The 17608-nt window shown below is 57.8% G+C and overlaps 2 protein-coding genes across 8 annotated transcripts; both read left to right on the top strand.

Moving 5' to 3' along the window:
- The first annotated feature begins 16 nt into the window (after positions 1 to 16).
- Adam15 (ADAM metallopeptidase domain 15) lies at positions 17 to 11601 on the top strand. 7 transcript variants are annotated; one of them, XM_046421845.2, is made up of 23 exons: positions 18 to 188; positions 1337 to 1443; positions 2059 to 2135; positions 2992 to 3070; positions 3225 to 3301; positions 3386 to 3578; positions 4548 to 4613; positions 4693 to 4761; positions 4837 to 5006; positions 5359 to 5443; positions 5923 to 6071; positions 6155 to 6329; positions 6589 to 6681; positions 6991 to 7295; positions 7383 to 7578; positions 7830 to 7907; positions 8816 to 8888; positions 9053 to 9191; positions 9564 to 9633; positions 10256 to 10327; positions 10740 to 10811; positions 11076 to 11200; positions 11287 to 11601. In XM_046421845.2, the coding sequence occupies exons 1-23, from the start codon at positions 110 to 112 to the stop codon at positions 11327 to 11329; spliced, it is 2592 nt and encodes an 863-aa protein (XP_046277801.1). In that variant the 5' UTR covers positions 18 to 109; the 3' UTR covers positions 11330 to 11601. The 7 variants fall into 7 exon arrangements, 5 of the variants coding, with proteins under 5 accessions (XP_046277801.1, XP_046277800.1, XP_058427916.1 ...); XM_046421844.2 differs by having other exon boundaries at positions 10253 to 10327; XR_006846609.2 differs by lacking the exon at positions 11287 to 11601 and having other exon boundaries at positions 17 to 188; positions 10740 to 10954; positions 11076 to 11201.
- A 144-nt stretch (positions 11602 to 11745) lies between these two features.
- Positions 11746 to 16823, top strand: Efna4 (ephrin A4). The gene is made up of 4 exons (XM_046421849.2): positions 11746 to 13037; positions 15291 to 15586; positions 15907 to 15975; positions 16547 to 16823. Exons 1-4 carry the CDS (start codon positions 12925 to 12927, stop codon positions 16681 to 16683), a joined length of 615 nt encoding a protein of 204 aa, XP_046277805.1. The 5' UTR covers positions 11746 to 12924; the 3' UTR covers positions 16684 to 16823.
- The last annotated feature ends 785 nt before the right edge of the window (positions 16824 to 17608 follow it).

The raw sequence follows: 17608 nt of genomic DNA, 5'->3' as shown, positions 1-17608 counted from the left end.
CTGGTGGCCGTGCGGCTCGTGTGGGCGCAGCAAGCAGACCCGGCCGCCGCGGTCTCTCCGCGCGCGGTCCCGCACCTGCTGCCCTCGCCCGGCCCGGGGCGCCGCTGCCATGCGGCTGGCGCTGCTCTGGGCCCTGGGGCTCCTGGGCGCAGGCAGCCCTCTGCCTTCCTGGCCGCTCCCAAATATAGGTGAGTCCTCCACCAGGAATAGGTCGAGGGGCGGACGGGGAAGAGGTTCAGGGAAATCTGGAGGCTTCCGAGTGCTAGGGTCAGCCGCAGAGACCAGCCCGAGGGCGGCCTGCCTGGTTGGCTGTCCCCGGCCTAGGGCCCCGTGACTTGGCGATGGAGGGCAGAGAGGAGGAGTGATGCTGGGGTCCCCCGCCCGGTCGTCCTTGGCGATGTCCCGATGAACACTTTCAGACTCAGATACAGGCACCGAGGGGCCCTCCCAGTGCCCCCTCGGGATCATGGAAAAGGGTCGCTCCTCCCCAGGACTGACGTCTTCGCTCTTCTGGGGCCTAGCTGACAGTTCCACCCAGTGCCAGGCTGACGGATGGGCACGGTGCGTGGGGTTTAGTAAAGAGGATCCTTACCAGCCCCTCATCCCAGGCCTGGGCTTCAGGCACCCGTCACCCTGGTGCTGTTGCCACCAGAAGCCTGTCTGAGCGGGAGGGGCCGGGAGGAGCCAGGAGAGGGGAGCACTGGCCAGGAAAGAGGCTGGACACCAACTCCTCCTTGGAACTTTCACTTCCCACTGCTGTCTTGGGCCGGGGGCCGAGAGGGCAGGCGGGGGTGGAGTGTCCGGAGGACAGAGGGCCATGGGGAGGGGGGATGCTGCGGGAGGAAGCGGAGGCTGTGGGGAGCGGGTGTGTCAGACTGGACATGAGGGGTGTTCAGGGAGGCGAGGGTGTTTGCACTGCTCACCCAGAAATGGGCGTTCCCGACATTGCCAATGTGAAGGAAGGGGAGGGCGAGTGGGCATCCTGCCACAAGGCTTCGCCTAGTCCAAAGAGGGCGTTCTGGACGGCGGTGGTGTGTGGCGGGGGTAGGGGAAGGAGTGGGAACAGGGGAGGGTCCCTGGGAGAACCTGGGATTGGCCAGAGGGGGACAAGGAGGGGCCACAGGCTGGACAGGCTGAACTTCTTTCTCTGGGACTGGTGTATGGGTTGGTGGGTGGCAAGCGCTCATCTGGAGAGGAGGCGCCCTCCCCCCCACTATTTTCCTTTAAGTTCTGGTGTGCAGTGCAAGAGCCCTTTGGATGCAGAGGGCCTTGATGTGCTGGGAGCTGGTGGGTCTGGGTAAGGACCCCCTCAGCCCTCTCCTGGGAAACCCTGCAGGTTTCATGGAGGAACAGCAGGCCAGACCAGAGAGGGCCGGGAGTGGGCCCTCGCAGCCCCAGATCCTTCAGGACAAGGTCCCTATTGGCCTAGCAGAGGTGTTTCAGGTGAGCATCCTCTAACAAACATACACCCCATCCGACCCCAGCATCATCAGGTGTCTCAGGACCAAAGCTTGGCTGAGGAGCCAGTAAGTGACCTCATTGTAGCAGGTCCACTGCAGGTCCCACTCCCTCCCCCACCACACCCCAACACCTGGCTTCACTTATCTCCTTTTTCCCTCTATGCACATCTGTCTGCCTCAGCTCCACCCAATGCAACCGTCTCCTGAGGGAATTTCTGAAGCCAAACTTGCTTATTTTGTCTCATGTTGTCAGTTTTCTCAGTGGGGGGATTTGGAAAGGGTAAGGGCTTCACACACACCCCCCCCCATTCTAAAGCTGAGTCAGAGGAAGGGCTGAGGCCTGTGCTGGGTCCTCTGTGATGCTTCCTCTCTGGGCAGGAAGCCGAGAAGGGGCGTCTTAGATACCTTCCTTGACCTCCCCACACAACCCCCCAGAACAATGCCCCAGGCCAGGCAGGGCTTCCTGGTCCCTCCCTGGGGATCCCCCCACCAGTGACCTAATCATTGGTGCTCTCCTGAGGGCTTGAGGTTTTCTGGCTAGAGATGGTAGGCGTCATGGGAAGGGCTAAGAAGATGACATGTTTTCTGGTACCCACAGACGGGTCTGTCTAAGGCCATGAGGATCAAAGTGGAGCTGGACGGTGACAGTTACATCCTGGAGCTGCTGCAGAACAGGTAAACCGGCAGGATGATACTAATCACACGGAACTACTTGTGCAGCATTTACCATGTGCCAGACACTAAGTGTCTGCACTCATGGGTCCTCAAAACCACCTTGTATTGTCCTCATTTTACATATGAGGAAGTCAAAGCACAGAGAGATTAAATAACTTGCCTAAGCTGGGCATGGTGGCACAAGCCTGTAATCCCAGCGGCTCAGGAAGCTGAAGCAGGAGGATCACGAGTTCAAAGTGAGCCTCAGCAACTTAGCAAGGCGCTAAGCAACTCAGTGTAACCCTATCTCTAAATAAAATATAAAAAAGGGCTGGAGATATGGCTCAGTGGTTAAGTGTCCCTGAGTTCAATCCCTGGTAAATAATAATAATAATAACAACAACAACAACAATAATAATAACAACAACTTGCCTAAGGTCATGCAGCTAGTGTGTGTCAAAAACTAGATTGGGACTGACAACAGTGGTACATGCCTATAATCCCAGAAGTTCGGGAGGCAGTGGCAGGAGGATTGCAAGTTCAAAACCAGCCTCAGCAACTTATCGAGACCCTAAGCAACTCAGTAAGACCCTGTCTCTAATTAAAAATATAAAAAAGGGCTGGGGATGTGGCTCAGGAGTTAAGTGTCCTGGGTTTGATCCCTGGTACCAAAACAAACAAACAAACTAGAGTGGAATCCAGATACCCTGACAGAATCAGGGGGCCAACCCCTATACTCTGCTCCCTCAGGGAAGGTGGGAGTTGGGGACACTGCCTGGCCCTCCAGTCCCCACTCTACTGCCTTAGGCCTCCGCTTGTCACTGTACCATCCTGTGAGTCACCTTGGACACTGCCATGATTTTTCTTCACTCCACAGGGATTTAGTCCCAGGTCGCCCAACCCTGGCATGGTATCAGCCAGATGGCACTCAGGTAGTCAGTGAGGGACATACTCTGGTGAGTCAGGTCCTCCTGTGCCCTGTTTCTGGCCTGGATGAGGGAGGGGGGGAGCACCGGGGGGTGGCAGCCTGGACATCTTGGTTAATAAGTCAAGACCTCTGTGTTCCGTGCTATCCTCCCTGAGAGTGGCACTGATATGTCTCTGCTGCAGGAGAACTGCTGCTATCAGGGCAGAGTACAAGGCCATACCAGCTCCTGGGTCTCCATGTGCGCCTGCTCCGGGCTCAGGTACCGTGGCTGGAGTCCCTGACAGGAAAGAAGGACACCAGGCCTGGAGCTGAAAGTTTCTCTCACTTCTGTTTCATTTCTTAGGGGCTTGGTGGTCCTGTCCCCAGAGAGAAGTTATGTCTTGGAGCTGGGGCCTGGGGACATTCAGGGTCCTCCCATTATCTCCCGGATCCAAGACCTTCGCTTGCCAGGCCACATCTGTTCCTTGAGCCGGAATGCCCCTGTGCCCACGCAGGCTCCACCAGGGCACCCCCTGGGACAACGCCACATTCACCGGGTAAGGAGGAATGGCAGAGGGCTTGGGCTTCGGGTATCTTCAGTGCTGACCCCAGCCCCTAGAGTTCTGTTCCAGGCAGCTCTACTGATGGAGCCCTTTGCACATGCCAGGCACTTTGTGAACAGTGCTTCACTTACTCTTCCCAGCAACTTTCCGAGGTAGCAAGAGCTCTACTGTAAAGGAGGAAACTGGTTCAGAGGGGTTAGGTGATGGCCCAAGGCCCCCACTAAGAAATGGTCTCACCAGGATCCAGAAGCAGGTGTTCAACTCAAACTCCCCACTCGTCTTACGATTCCATTTACAGAGAGCTCTCACTTGGGTATAGAAAATACACAGTTACCAACCAGACAGCAATAAAACATAAAACAGGTCCTGACATGTTTGCTTTATAGGGTTGTTGTGAAGATGAAATGAATCTATCATCCATCTCCATATATATGTTTAGCTTAGCACCATGCTTGGCAAATGGTATTACCACACAGTCAGTATTTATAGCATTTATAGTGCCAGCATGTATGTATTTATGTGGTACTGGGGGTTGAGCCCAGGGACACTTTACCACTGAGCCACATCCCCAATCCTTTTTGGCTTTTATTTAGATACAGGGTCTCCCTAAATTGCTTAGGGCCTTGCTAAGTTGCTGAGGCTGACCTTGAACTTGCAATCCTCCTGCCTCAGTCTCCTGAGTAGCTGGGATTACAGGTATATGCTACTGCATCTGGCTAATATTTATTTGTTTTTTAATAATTTTTTTTTTTTAAAGCACTGAGTTTAGAGCTACAAAAGCAGGGCTGTACTCCCATCTTCCTAATCGACTTCTTGGTCCACCTTGGGCAAGTCTCTGTCCTCTGTGGCTCTCCGGGGTTCTTTGCCCTCTTCAGTGGAACCACAGGGTGGGAGTGGACATAGCTTAGTTGGCCCTGGGGCTACCGGTAGATTGACCCGAGGCACCCTCCTTTCTGTCCACAGCACAAGCGGGACGTGGTAACAGAGACCAAGATTGTCGAGCTGGTGATCGTGGCCGACCATTCAGAGGTGAGCCTGCCGGCCTCTGCGGTCTCCCCTGCCTTCCAGCCACCCTGCCGCCTTTCACGGTAATTTCTCGTGGCCACAGGTCAGGAGGTATCCCGACTTCCAGCGCCTGCTGAACCGCACACTGGATGTGGCCCTCCTGCTGGACATGGTGAGTCCAGGGCTGGCCAGGAGCCCCCAGCCCCCGACGGTGGCAAACCTCCTGTGAGCCTCAGTTCTTCTCCAGTTCTTCCAGCCCCTGAATGTTCGGGTGGTACTGGTGGGCCTGGAGGCCTGGACCCAGCACGACCTGATAGAGATGAGCCCAAACCCAGCTGTCACTCTAGAAAACTTCCTCCACTGGCGCCGGACAGACTTGCTGCCTCGACTGCCCCATGACAGTGCCCAACTAGTGACGTAAGCCCTCATGCTCAGTCTGTACCTGGCCAAAGTCACACCCTTTCAACTTGATACCTCAGGTCCTGCAGCTCTGACCCCCATGGTTTCTGTCTCTGACCTACTTTTTTGGGAGGGGTGGATGGGTACTGGGGATTGAATTCAGGGGCACTCGACCACGGAGCCACATCCCCGGCCCTATTTTGTATTTATTTAGAGACAGGGTCTCACTGAGTTGCTTAATGCCTTGCTGTTGCTGAGGCAGGCTTTGAACTCGCGACCCTCCTGTCTCAGCCTCCTGAGCCGTTGGGATGGCAGGCGTGCGCCACCGTGCCTGGCATCGCCTCTGACCCTTGACCTCTTGGTTCCACAGTGATATTTCTTTCTCTGGGCCCATGGTGGGCATGGCCATTCAGAACTCCATCTGTTCTCCCGACTTCTCAGGAGGTGTGAACATGGTGAGTTATTTGCAAGTCTCTTCTCCTTTCCCAATTTAGTTTTTCCCAAATATGGAACCATTTTTCACTGAAATAATAATGAACCATTATTCACTGAGACCCCCCCTACAAAGTTGGCCAACCTCAAAGTCATGGAGGATGAAGGTACCTGAAGTGGCCTCTGCTTGTCAGGAAAGCAGCCCCTCACCTGTGGCCAGTACTTCAAGGTGCAGCCCACACCTATGAGGTCTTCCCATTTCTAGGGAGAAGGCCAAGGGGTTGCTGAGCCCCAAAGAACAGAGGTGACCTCCAGGGGGGCAGAGCTGAACCCCAGTTTCCGGTCTCCCATGCCTGAACTTCAGAAGAATTAAGGAGGGGGACCATGCCCACTGAGTGCCCAAGAGGCCCATGCAGCGAGAACAGGAGCAGTCAGGGTGGGCTGGGCACTGTGTGGGAGCCAGGCTAGGGCTGGACCTGGGGTGCTCCCTTCCCACTGGCAGGACCACTCCATAAGCATCCTGGGAGTTGCCTCCTCGATAGCCCATGAGTTGGGCCACAGCCTGGGCCTGGACCACGATTCACCTGGGAGCAGCTGCCCCTGTCCAGGTCCAGCCCCAGCAAAGAGCTGCATCATGGAGGCCTCCACCGAGTGAGTGGCCACAGGATGCGGAGGGGGAGGGGGAGGGGGAGGCCGGGAGGGTCCTCCGCCCCAACCTTCCTTGCCCGCCCCAGCTTCCTGCCAGGCCTGAACTTCAGCAACTGCAGCCGGCAGGCCCTGGAGAAAGCCCTCCTGCAGGGGATGGGCAGCTGCCTCTTTGAACGGCTGCCCAGCCTGCCCCCTATGGCCCCCTTCTGCGGAAATATGTTTGTGGACCCTGGCGAGCAGTGTGACTGCGGCTTCCCGGATGTGAGCCCCTCACCCAAAGCCTTGCCCACTCACTTCTGCGCCCTCGCCCTGGCTCCTTAGCCCTCTCCCCGCCTTCTGAGTTCCTCTATGGTTCTGAAGGGGCTTCCCTGTCTGCAGGGACAGGCCATGGGTCGCGGGCTTGTAGCTCTCCTGCTTGTGGTTTGGGCAGGCTGCTGGGTGTGCTGTCTGGGAGATGTTGGGGGTAGGCTCTCAGGCTCAGCCTGCTGTGATGCTTGGTCCCCTCTGTACCCTCACCCAGGACTGCACAGATCCCTGTTGTGATTACTTCACCTGCCAGCTGAGGTCAGGGGCACAGTGTGCATCTGACGGGCTCTGTTGTCAGAACTGCCAGGTAACCTGGACACAGTGGCACATGCCTACAGTCCCAGCCACTCGGGAGGCTCAGGCAGGAGGATCACGAGTTCAAAGTCAGCCTCTGCAACTTAGGCCCCGACTCCAAATAAGACATAAAAAGGGCTGGGGATGTGGCTCGGTGGTAAAGCACTCTGGGTTAAATCTCCAGTACTAAAAAATAAAAGAACTGCCAGGTATAGACTGGCTACCCAGAGCTCACCTGCAGGGGGCAGGTAAAAGGGTCCTTCTGATCCCCAGGCCTGGCTGGATTTGTCCAGTTGCACTGATGCTCACCCGCCCTCCACAGCTGCGCCCCGCCGGCTGGCAGTGCCGTCCTAGCAGAGGAGACTGTGACTTGCCCGAGTTCTGCCCAGGAGACAGCTCTCAGTGCCCCCCTGACATCAGCCTGGGGGACGGCGAGCCCTGTGCTGGTGGGGAGGCTGTATGTGTCCACGGGCGCTGTGCCTCCTATGCCCAGCAGTGCCAGTCACTCTGGGGACCTGGGGCCCAGCCCGCCGCGCCACTTTGCCTCCAAACAGCCAATACTCGGGGCAACGTTTATGGGAGCTGTGGCCGAAGCGCCAATGGCAGCTACATACCCTGCACCTCTCGGTAAGTGGGGAAACCCGGCCCCTCCTCTGGGTTTGTGGGCGCCTTCGCCCCACTCCCTGACCCGGCTTGCCTTTCTCCCACCCTCAGAGATGCCGTTTGTGGGCAGCTTCAGTGCCAGGGGGGCAGGACGCAGCCTCTCCTGGGCTTAGCCCAAGAGCTGCGCTGGGAGACGCTGGAGGCCAACGGGACACAACTGAACTGCAGCTGGGTACACCTGGACCTGGGCAACGACGTGGCCCAACCCCTCCTGACTCTGCCGGGCACAGCCTGTGGCCCTGGCCTGGTGAGCAGCCTGGGTGGGCAAGATCAGGTCGGAAGGGACAAGCAGTGTCTGGGATTCACTGTCCACCAGTGTAAAAGGCACCGACTGCACAGAAATCACATTCTTACTGTGGGTTGAGCAAGTCTTGTCTTTATACCGAGCCTCAGTTTCTCCATTTGTAAAAGAAGGTGTTGGCCTCAGCCTGGCTGGGCCCAGGCCTCATCAGGCTTTGTGAGAAATGTGATCTTTGCTCTTCTCCACCTCTGGGGCAGGTGTGTCTAGACCACCGATGCCAGCCTGTGGATCTCCTAGGAGCACAAGAGTGTCGAAGCAGATGCCATGGACATGGAGTAAGCTGGCTAAAGGGGAGAAGGGAGCCTCCACGGGGGGAGAATGAGGGCTCTGGAAACAGACATCTTTGCTGGGCACAGTGGCACACAGCTGTGGCCAGCAACTTGGGAGGCTGAGTCAGGAGAATCACAAGTTTGAGGATAGCCTCAGCAACTTAGTGAAACCCTGTCTCAAAATAAAAAATAAAAGGACTGGCATGTAGCTAATGGTAGAGTAGCCCTGGGTTTGATCCCCAGGACCAACACACACACACACACACACACACACACACTCTCTGTCTCTCTCTCTCTCAAAAAAACGGGGGACAGGAATGATTTACTTGGGTTCCAATCTTTGCTCTGCCACTTCCTAGCTTTGTGACTGGGGCAGGTTATTGACCTCTCTGAACTCAATTTCCCATTCATCAAATAGGCATAATAAGCCAGGCGTGGTGGCACATGCCTATAATCGCAAAGGCTTGGGAGACTAAGACAGGAGGATCGCAAGTTCAAAGCCAACCTCAGCAACGGCGAGGTGCTAAGCAATTCAGTGAGACCCTGTCTCTAAATCAAATACGAAAAAGGGCTGGGGATGTGGCTCAGTAGTTGAGTGCCCCTGAGTTCTTTCCCCGGTACCAAATAAATAAATCAGTAGGCATAGTAATCACGCACAATTCCTGGGCACTGTTACCCGGCCTGATACATATGCAAGCCTCCAGCACAGTGCCTAGCATACTGAACATGCCCCACAGTGTTCATTTGACCCAATTTCCTCTGCCATGGATAAAGATTCCCTCTCCTGGGCGCGGCTCTCTCTTCCCATCATCCCCAGCACACCTTCCAGTTGGGAGTCTGAGATCTTGAAAAGCTGAAGGCAGGGAAGTGGTCCCAGAGCGCAGAGCCCGTCATCGCTCACCCTGTACTTCTAGGTCTGTGACAGCAACAGGCACTGCCACTGCGAGGAGGGCTGGGCAGCCCCGGACTGCACCACACAGCTCCGAGGTAGCTTGGGGGGGGGCAAGTGGGAGGGCAGAGTGGCTCGTCCCTTCCAGTGCCCTCCGCCTGGCCCCTCCGCCTTCTCTGACCTCTTCTCTCCACTCCCTGGCTCTGCTCCCTCCTGATAGGGCCCTCGGCCTCCTACATCTAAACCCCACCTCCCCCCACAGCAACCAGCTCCCTGACCACGGGGCTGCTCCTCAGCCTCCTGCTGTTGCTGCTCCTAGTGCTGCTTGGTGCCAGTTACTGGCACCGTGCCCGCCTGCGCCAGCGACTTTGCCAGCTCAAGGGATCCAGCTGCCAATACAGGTACAAGCCTCGCTTCCCTGCTAGCCACGTCCTTCAGCCGGGGAGATTTCTGAAGCCTGCCCTACCTGGGCACCTGCCCCTGCTTCTGAGCCCCAGTCCCTGAACTTGCTGATCACCACCTTCCCTACATGCACCCTATAACTCTTCACCTCACAGCTGTACCCCCTGTGGGACAGCTGGGGTGCTGGGACCATTTCTCCCAGGGCTCCAGGGCAGGGTAAGGGGTCCCTCCCTCAGGCTGACCAACTTCTCCCCCACACAAAGCTGCTCTCCAAAAGGGCTACAAAGGGTCAACCTCCCCCGGGGTGGCTGATGGGTGGCCAACAGGGTCTGAGATGGGGTCCTCTCCCCTCTGCCTTTCCTCATGCTCAGGGCAGCCCAATCCAGTCCCCCTGAACGGCCAGGACCCCCCCAGAGGGCCCAGGTGTTGCCGGGCACTAAGGTGAGTCCTGGATGCCCCAGGAAGAGGGGCCGGCCTTGCCTGGCGTCCAGCTTGGGCAAAGTGGCTGATGTCGGGAGACAGAGCTTCCAAGGGTCTAGACCCAGGGAAAGGCTAGCGTTGCCCAGAGTCAAGAGTCAGGCCGGCCTTCCCATCTGCCCTCACCTGGCTGCCAGCCGAGAGCAGCGTAAGCCTGGAGTGGGGAGCGCTGTCACCTAGAGGGGGCTCCGCTGAGCTCTCTCAGCTGGCCAAGCTGGTGGCTTTGAAAGGTGAATCTGTTGAAGCCCCTCACAGTGACCGCTGTAGGGCACAAGGGGGATGGTGCCCAGAAGGGCCTTCAGTGTGCCAGGAGCTGACAAGCCCCAGTCACCTGTGTAGAAGGGCTGGTGAGTGCCTCTGGTCTGAGCCCTCTGGCTCTGACGACAGGAATATGTGTGTGGAGGTGACCTGCATGCCCACTTCACCACTCGTCACCCCTCTGCATGCAGCTGAATAACTGCATGCCAGCTCCCATGCCCCTGGGGCCCTGGCTGCCCCCGCCTGGACACTAACCCTCTCTGCCCTCATCTGTCTTTCTGCCCCTCCTCCCCACTCTGTGCCTGTCACTCCTCTGGCCTCTCAGCAGGTTAGTGCTCTCGGCTTTCCGGCCCCCCCCTCCAGGCCGCTGCCGCCTGACCCTGTGCCCAAGAGACTCCAGGTAAATCTGGGCCGGGCCCCGCTCTGGCCCAGAACAGGTGGGAGGCTTGGTGCCCAACTGCAGTGCTCATCCCTGCTCCCTGCCAGTGGTGCTCTCCATTAGGTGACCAAGGTGTCACCACTCGGCCTTCCAAGGCTGAGCCCCAGAAGCCGCAAAGGGTGAGCCTCCTGCCTTGGTTTCTACCACCATCTGGTGGTGAGTGGCAGGACTGCAGTCAGTCAGGGATTCCCTGGCTGACTCACACCTTCCTCAGGCTGAAGCATGTATCTGCTGGCATGCACCCAAGCCCTCTGCATGCCCCGTTCTCCCCTGCCCCCGGCTGCCTGTGCATGTTTTTCTGAACTCCTCTGGGGAACTTGTGCATGCCCACTGCCCCTGGCTGTACTTAGCCACTGCCCCTCTCTCTGTCCAGGCTGAGCTGGCTGACCGACCCAATCCCCCCACCCGCCCTCTGCCCGCTGACCCAGTGGTGAGGCGCCCGAAGGTAACAGTGGGGGGAGAGAAGGGCACAGCCTCTTCCCCCACCTAGGGCTGTGGTGCTGGTTGCCGTGGCGGTGGTGGCCGTGGCGAGATGCCCCCCTCTGTGCCTGAGGGCACATGTCCCCGTGGCTCCTTTAATGGTGACAGGTTTGTTTGGAGACAAGGGTGATTTCTGGTGCTGCCCCCAAGCTGGTGTTCCCCAGCACCAGTGCGATGGGGGTGGGCAACACGACGCGCACCAAGCCAGCTCATGCCTTCCCTCTCTCAGTCTCAGGGGCCTACCAAGCCCCCACCCCCAAGGAAGCCACTGCCTGCTGACCCCCAGGGCAGGCGCCCTTCGGGTGACTTGCCTGGCCCAGGGGCTGGAATCATGCCTTCAGTGGTCCCCTCCAGGTAGGTGAGGAGGGGGTTGCTGACGATGGGTGGACAAGGAGAATGATCTGGGAAAGGGGGTGACCTTTTTTTCTCCCCAATTCCAGGCCAGCACCACCGCCTCCAGCAGCATCCTCGCTCTACCTCTGACCTCTCCTGAGGTCGCGCTGCCTCCAATTCGGATTTAGGACTTAAAGAAGCGGAACCCTGTTGGAGTCCCCCACAATGACTGAAGAAGCCGGAGCGTGGACACTGTAATGCCCAGTCTTAGGGAAGCAAGACCGTCAGGCGCTGTGAAGCAGCACTCTGATGACTCGCCGGTATAGCTGCAGCCGGGGGCTAGTGGGGGACTGGGGCTGGATGGGGCTGAGGGAGGTGCACCCAGCCTGTCTCTGTTCTGCTGCAATAAAGAGAGATCTTGATCGCGTGTCTCAGGGTGCCTTCTCGGAAGCCGGTCGCCCCTCCTGCGTTTCCAGGTCTGGCCGCCAGGAGACGCTGCCTCCTCAGACCAGGGCTTGCTGGGCCGGGCGGGAGTCCCAGCCTTGGTCTACCAGCCGGTGTCCCGCGGATGCTCCCGACTTGTTTCTGCCCAGTCTGGGGTGACTCTCAGCGTGATCCTGTACCACAGGGAGTTGTTTGCCCGTTGCCACCCCTAATCTCCCAGTCCTCGCATCCTATGCTGCCCGGTCCCCGGAGACGCTGTCGATCTACAACCCAGCCAAGCTGTGGGACCACGTCCCCACCCTCCACCAGTGGCTGGGAAAAGTGACTCTAACTGGTATTCTCAGCGCCCGGAGCCGGGGCGGAGCGGGCGGCGGCTCCCACGATCCCAAGGCCGCGCACCTGCCTCCCGCCCCTCCCCCGCCCCCACCTGAGGGCTCGGGAACAAAGGTGCTTTGTACAGGCCGCAACCACTTCATCACTTCGTCCTCGGGATGGGGCCGCGTGGGCCCCCTGCCCAGAACGAGGGTGTGGGACGGAAAGGGACAAGCGCCAACCCCAAAGTGGGCATCTAGCACACCCCCTAAGGTTCTGTGGGGACAGGTGTGTCCCAGAGAAGGCTCTTTGTCCCTTCTCGTGTCAGTGGTCCTAGATGTGCTGAGAAAAGGGGGTGGCTGAACATGAAGGTGGCTGGACAGACTTGGTGGATCCCTGCTCGTGCCTCACTTTCCCCAACTGGGTGAAGGATGTATGCTCGCTCGTTTAAAATCTCCCAAACTTCCTTCCTTCCTTCCTTCCTTCCTTCCTTCCTTCCTTCCTTCTCTCTTTAGACCGGGTCTTGCTAAACTGCCTAGGCTGCCTCAAATCCCAGGGCTCCAGCGAGCCTCCTCTGCAGGAGCTAGGACTACAGGTGCCGGCCACCGCGCCCAGTCTCCCAAGTTTCTAATAAGGCTTTCTAACTCATACTAACGAGACAAGAAAGACAAGACTTCCCCTTAAACATTCTTAGTGGAGTTTTTAAGTGCCACCTCCTTCTCGCCCGGTGGCAGTGCGGCGCGGCCTCAGTAGAACCTTTGGCTAACCTGGCGCGCGACACGGTGCACAAAGGGTTAACCAAAGTTGGCTCCGAGCGCAGAGGCGGAGACAGGTTTTCATTGGTGGAAAGTTACCCGGGGGCGTGGCCCGGGAGTCTCCGCACCACCCCCCCTTTCCACAACCCCCCCTCTCCACTTTGTACCTTTCTCGCTCAGACTGCGAAGCGGGCCGGGACCCGCCGGACCCGACCAGACCGGACCCTGGGGGCGATGCGGCTGCTGCCCCTGCTGCGGACTGTCCTCTGGGCCGCGCTCCTCGGCTCCCCTCTGCGGGGGGCCTCCAGCCTCCGCCACCCCATCTACTGGAACTCCAGTAACCCCAGGTAGCCGGGCCGAACCAGGCGAAAGCCGAGTCGGGCCCGCGCGCTCCCGGGCCAGGCGCGCGCCCGCCACTCGCTCTTTGCGCGGCGCCGCCTAAGCCCGGCGGCGCGCCGGGGCTCCTTTGTTTGAGCCGGCGGGGGAGGGGGTGGGGGGAGGGGCAAGGCGCGCCCTGGGTCTCCCCCCTCCCGCGCGTGTTGGGGGGCGGGCGCAGGACCCCAACCCTGGCCGAGGTCAGTGGAGCCTGGGAGCGTGGAGCTGGGGGTCCTCGGCCTGTATTCCGGGCCCCGCCCCCCTCGCTTCTTTCGTGATCCCCAGCCTCTGGCCTGCCTGAGCTGCGGTGGACCGAGAATGAGGGAGGGGGGCTTTACTCTTATGCAAGAGCATGGGTTACTCTCAGGCTCTCTGGGCCTCCCCTCTGGCTTTCTCTGGCTCCTGATCTCATTCAGTATCTCTCCTTCCATCTGGATCATTTATCTGTCCTGTTTCTGTCCTGTCTCGACCCTGCCCTACTAGCTTAATCACCTTTGGGCAGGTTGTTTGACCTCCCTAACCTCAGTTATGTCACCTGCAAAATGGGCTAATAATACCTAGTACCCTGGGAAGTCAGGCTGGCTAACTGAGGTCATGCATGTGAAAAATGGTTCAAGCTGTACAGATACAAGCGATTATTTCTTTCTCTCTCCTGAGCTGTCTTTCTTTGAACCTTGGTATTTTTTGCTGTTTCCATCCTCCCCAATTCTCCCTGCCTCTCTGCCTTCCCCATCTGTCTTCCTTTCTGATTTTCTACTTCAGACAATCTGTGACTGTTTATTTATTCACTAACATTTAATAAGCACATACTGTGTGCTGGACCTGTACTAGGTTGCTGGGGATTAGCTCAATGAAAAAAACGAAGACCCTGTGCTCTGGGAGTGCTCAGGTCCAAGAGAGGGCAGGGTTAAAATCACTACAATACTAGTAACAAGTGATAAAGGCTATTGTCCTCAGAATGAATTCCTCTATCTCTGTTCCAGAACAGTACCTGGGAACCACTTGAGGACCTGTTAAAATTTTATGTTCTAGCCCCCACCCCTGAGCTTTCAGGGCTCATTTGTGCAATCCTCAAATATTCACTGAGCCGCCCTTGTGCAAGGCACTTTGCCAGGCACTGGAGATGGGACAGAACAAAGCATGCAAAGACCTTGTCCTTGCTCAACTTACGTTCTAGTAGGTTGAGCTCAGGAATGTCCCCTATCACTGTCCTGGAGAGTGAATCCAGGGGTACTCTACCACTGAGTCACACTCCCAGCCCTTTTGTAAATTTTTGTTTTGAGACAGGGTCTTGCTAAACTGGCCCCACTTGTGATCCTCCTGCCTCAGCCTCCCGAGTCAATGGGATTACAAGCCTGGGTCACTGTTCCTGGCAGGAATCTTCCTTTCTAATTGGACCTCTTAACGCAGGTGGTCTTTGGACCACCCATTGAGCGACTCTTGGAGGCCTTTCATAAATCAAGTTTCTCTGTGTGTAGGGGTCGGGGGCGTGGTTGATTCAGTATTTGGTTCTGTTGGAGGGTGGCCTGTCCAGCCTTCCCACCTCTATTAGCTCCCTCAGGCAGCTCCTAAGAGGTGAGGAAGGGGGTCTGGAGAAGGCTGAAAATGGGGTGGTTTGTCTAGGGGGCTTCTCTACATGCCTGGTACTTCCTTGTCCTGGTCAAAAAAAGAAAATTGAGGCACCTCATACCTTCTCCTCGCTCTTCTTATCACGACATTCCTTTTACCATTGGGCTGGGGTCTAAAGGGACTAAGGGTCCTCATGTTGCCCACCTTCAGCCCTGTCTGTACCTGCGCTGTGTGCCCGTACCTGCTGCCCCAGCACCCCACGCCCACCTCAGCATCTTCATAGACTCCGTCCACCTAACACTTACCAAGCAAGACATGGTGCCAGGCTGCAGGAAGGGCATCAGGGCTAGAGAGGGGGGTGGCAGCTCCACCCTGAAAGGTGGGGCTAGTGGCTGGCTCCCCCCCACATAAAGAAGCCATGTGCTGTGGGCGCTGAGATCTCTTAACCTCTCTGAACTGTGGATGGATGAGCCCAGCTGTCCCTTGCACTCTTTGGCAAGATTTACCACTCTGGGGCACTCAGGCCTCCCATGCTCCTCCATCTCCAGTGGGTGGGAGAGAGGCTGGAAGGGACCTTTGAGGAGGTACACCCTGACCTTCACACCCCAAGTTGTGCTGAGCCATCACCCTCAGCCCATGCCACCCTGTGCCCACAGGCTGCTTCGAGGAGACGCTGTGGTGGAGCTGGGTCTCAACGATTACCTAGACATCTTCTGCCCACACTATGAAAGCCCAGGGCCCCCGGAGGGCCCCGAGACCTTTGCTTTGTACATGGTGGACTGGCCTGGCTATAAGGCCTGCCGCGCAGAGGGGACGAACGCCTTCCAGCGCTGGAAGTGCTCACTGCCCTTTGCTCCCTTTGGCCCTGTTCGGTTCTCAGAGAAGATTCAGCGCTTCACACCCTTCTCCTTGGGCTTCGAGTTCCAGCCTGGAGAGACTTACTACTACATCTGTGAGTGACCAGGGGCACGCCGCGCACCCATTGGGAAAGCTGGGGAAAGGCCTAGGACTCCCTGCCTTTGCTGCTGCCCAGGACTGAGTAGGGGGATAGAGTGCATCTGTAGCAAAGAGGAGAGATTTAGAGGAGCCAGGAAAGAAGGGGGTGCTAGGGAAACGCAAAATGGCATGGGTGGGGCTGCCACCTGAGTTTGCACCAATGTCAGTGAAAGGTTTCCTGGGACAGGAGAGAGGGAGGCAGGAGGGTCGACAGCAGCCTAGGGCATGGGAAGGGCGATTCCCCGTGCTAACTCCTTTCCTCCAATTTCCCCCCAGCCGTGCCAACTCCCGAAAGTCCTGGCCAGTGCTTGAGGCTCCAGGTGTCTGTGTGCTGCAAGGAGGGCAGTAAGTGGGCGCGGGGGTGGGGAGCAACCTTCGGGCGAGGAGGGTGGAGGGGGGAGAATCTAGGAGCATCAGGCTCTCAGGGATCCAGGTCCAGCTTCAAATTGTGACTTTTCCCCCCATGTTTAGCCCTGTGGGAGCTTCTGCTGCACCCCTTTTTTTAAGACTTTTTTTTTAGTCGTACGTAGATGGGCACACAATACCTTTATTTTATTTATTTATGTGGTGCTGAGGATCGAGGGCCTCATGCATGTGGGACAGTGCTCTACCACTGAGCCACAGCCCAGCCCTGCTGTACCCCTCTCTAAGCTGGGCTGTGGGAATGGGGTCTCCTGGGCAAGGCCGTAGCTGGACCGGTTGTCTTTAGTGGAGGAGACTTGGAAGGTGGAGAGACTACTGGTTGTCTTATTTGGGGGACACTTGGATGTTGGGATTAGGAAGGATGAGGTGGTGAGTGGCTCACTGGGGTGCAGCGACTGGTTTGGAAGACTCTAGTGAACAGGTAATGGGAAGGTCAGAAGAGAGGCGGCTGAACAAGTGGGCCGACGCATCAGTGCCACCCCCCTCCTTACAGAGTCGGAGTCAGCCCATCCCGTTGGCAGCCCTGGAGAGAGTGGCACATCAGGGTGGCGAGGGGGACATGCTCCCAGCCCCCTCTGTCTCTTGCTGCTGTTGCTGCTCCCCATCCTCCGTCTCCTTCGAGTTCTGTGAGCCCCGTGGAGCCAGAGCCCTCCCAAGGCCCACGGGGGCGGGTCCCTGCCACCTGCACTGGGGATGCCAAGCCAGACAGACACAATGGAGCATTGATGGAGAAAGTCAGAGGGTCTGAGGTGACCCCTGTGGCATGGGTGGGACTGCCACCTGAGTCTGCCCACTCGTCACAGCTGGAGAAGAGCTGCAAAGGAGCTGCAGACAGCCCTGGGCACCCCAGAGGAGAGCCGGGACAAACAGGCCTCATCAGCTGCCTTGAGGATTCTCTCCCTCCATGAGAAGATTGGGATTTAGTGGGATGGAACCCTTGAGCCACGAGGGCCAAGGCAGAAGACCTGGGGACAGGTGGACTGCCGGCCCAGGGCAAAGGAAGAGCCCTGCTCTCTGTGCCCTTTAGGCTTCTTCCCTGGGGCAGCACCTTGCCGTCCCCAGGGGGTCACTCACTTGTCTTCCGTGAAGACGGACTTGTCATGAGGTTGAATTTCATGCCAGTTTGTATTTTTTATAAAGTGTCTGGACCAAGCCTTCAATAAAGCACCCATCTTTCTGTTGCCCTCCCTAACCTGCTGCCCTCTGGCTCCTTCCCTGACCCCAAGACTCCTGCAGCATGTACTCTCAGCCTGGCTTGGCCTGACCTCCATGCCAGCTGTGCCCAGGCCATCTATGCCAGGCCTCAGTGGGCACCCCTCTGGGCAGTGTGGGTGAGTGCCAGCAGCAGCTGTGGAGCTTGGCACCCTCTTCTACCTCCCTAGCCGCTTCCTGGACTGAGGGGGCAGTGCTTCTGAAAGCCCACCCGCTTGGGGCACTACCCAAGCACTGGCAGCACCTAACAGGGTGCTGGGGCAAAAGCAAGGGGCAGTGAAAAGACAGCCCCCGGGTTTCAGGAGGCCTGGGTCCCTGCGAGCTGGGTGTCCCTCCCCCTCCC

The sequence above is a fragment of the Marmota monax genome, unplaced genomic scaffold (genome assembly GCF_021218885.2).
Source record: "Marmota monax isolate L192 unplaced genomic scaffold, Marmota_monax_Labrador192_F-V1.1 WCK01_AAM20220418_F8-fsc00108, whole genome shotgun sequence".
NCBI lineage: Eukaryota > Metazoa > Chordata > Mammalia > Rodentia > Sciuridae > Marmota > Marmota monax.
This window is presented reverse-complemented; position numbering and strand designations above follow the sequence as displayed.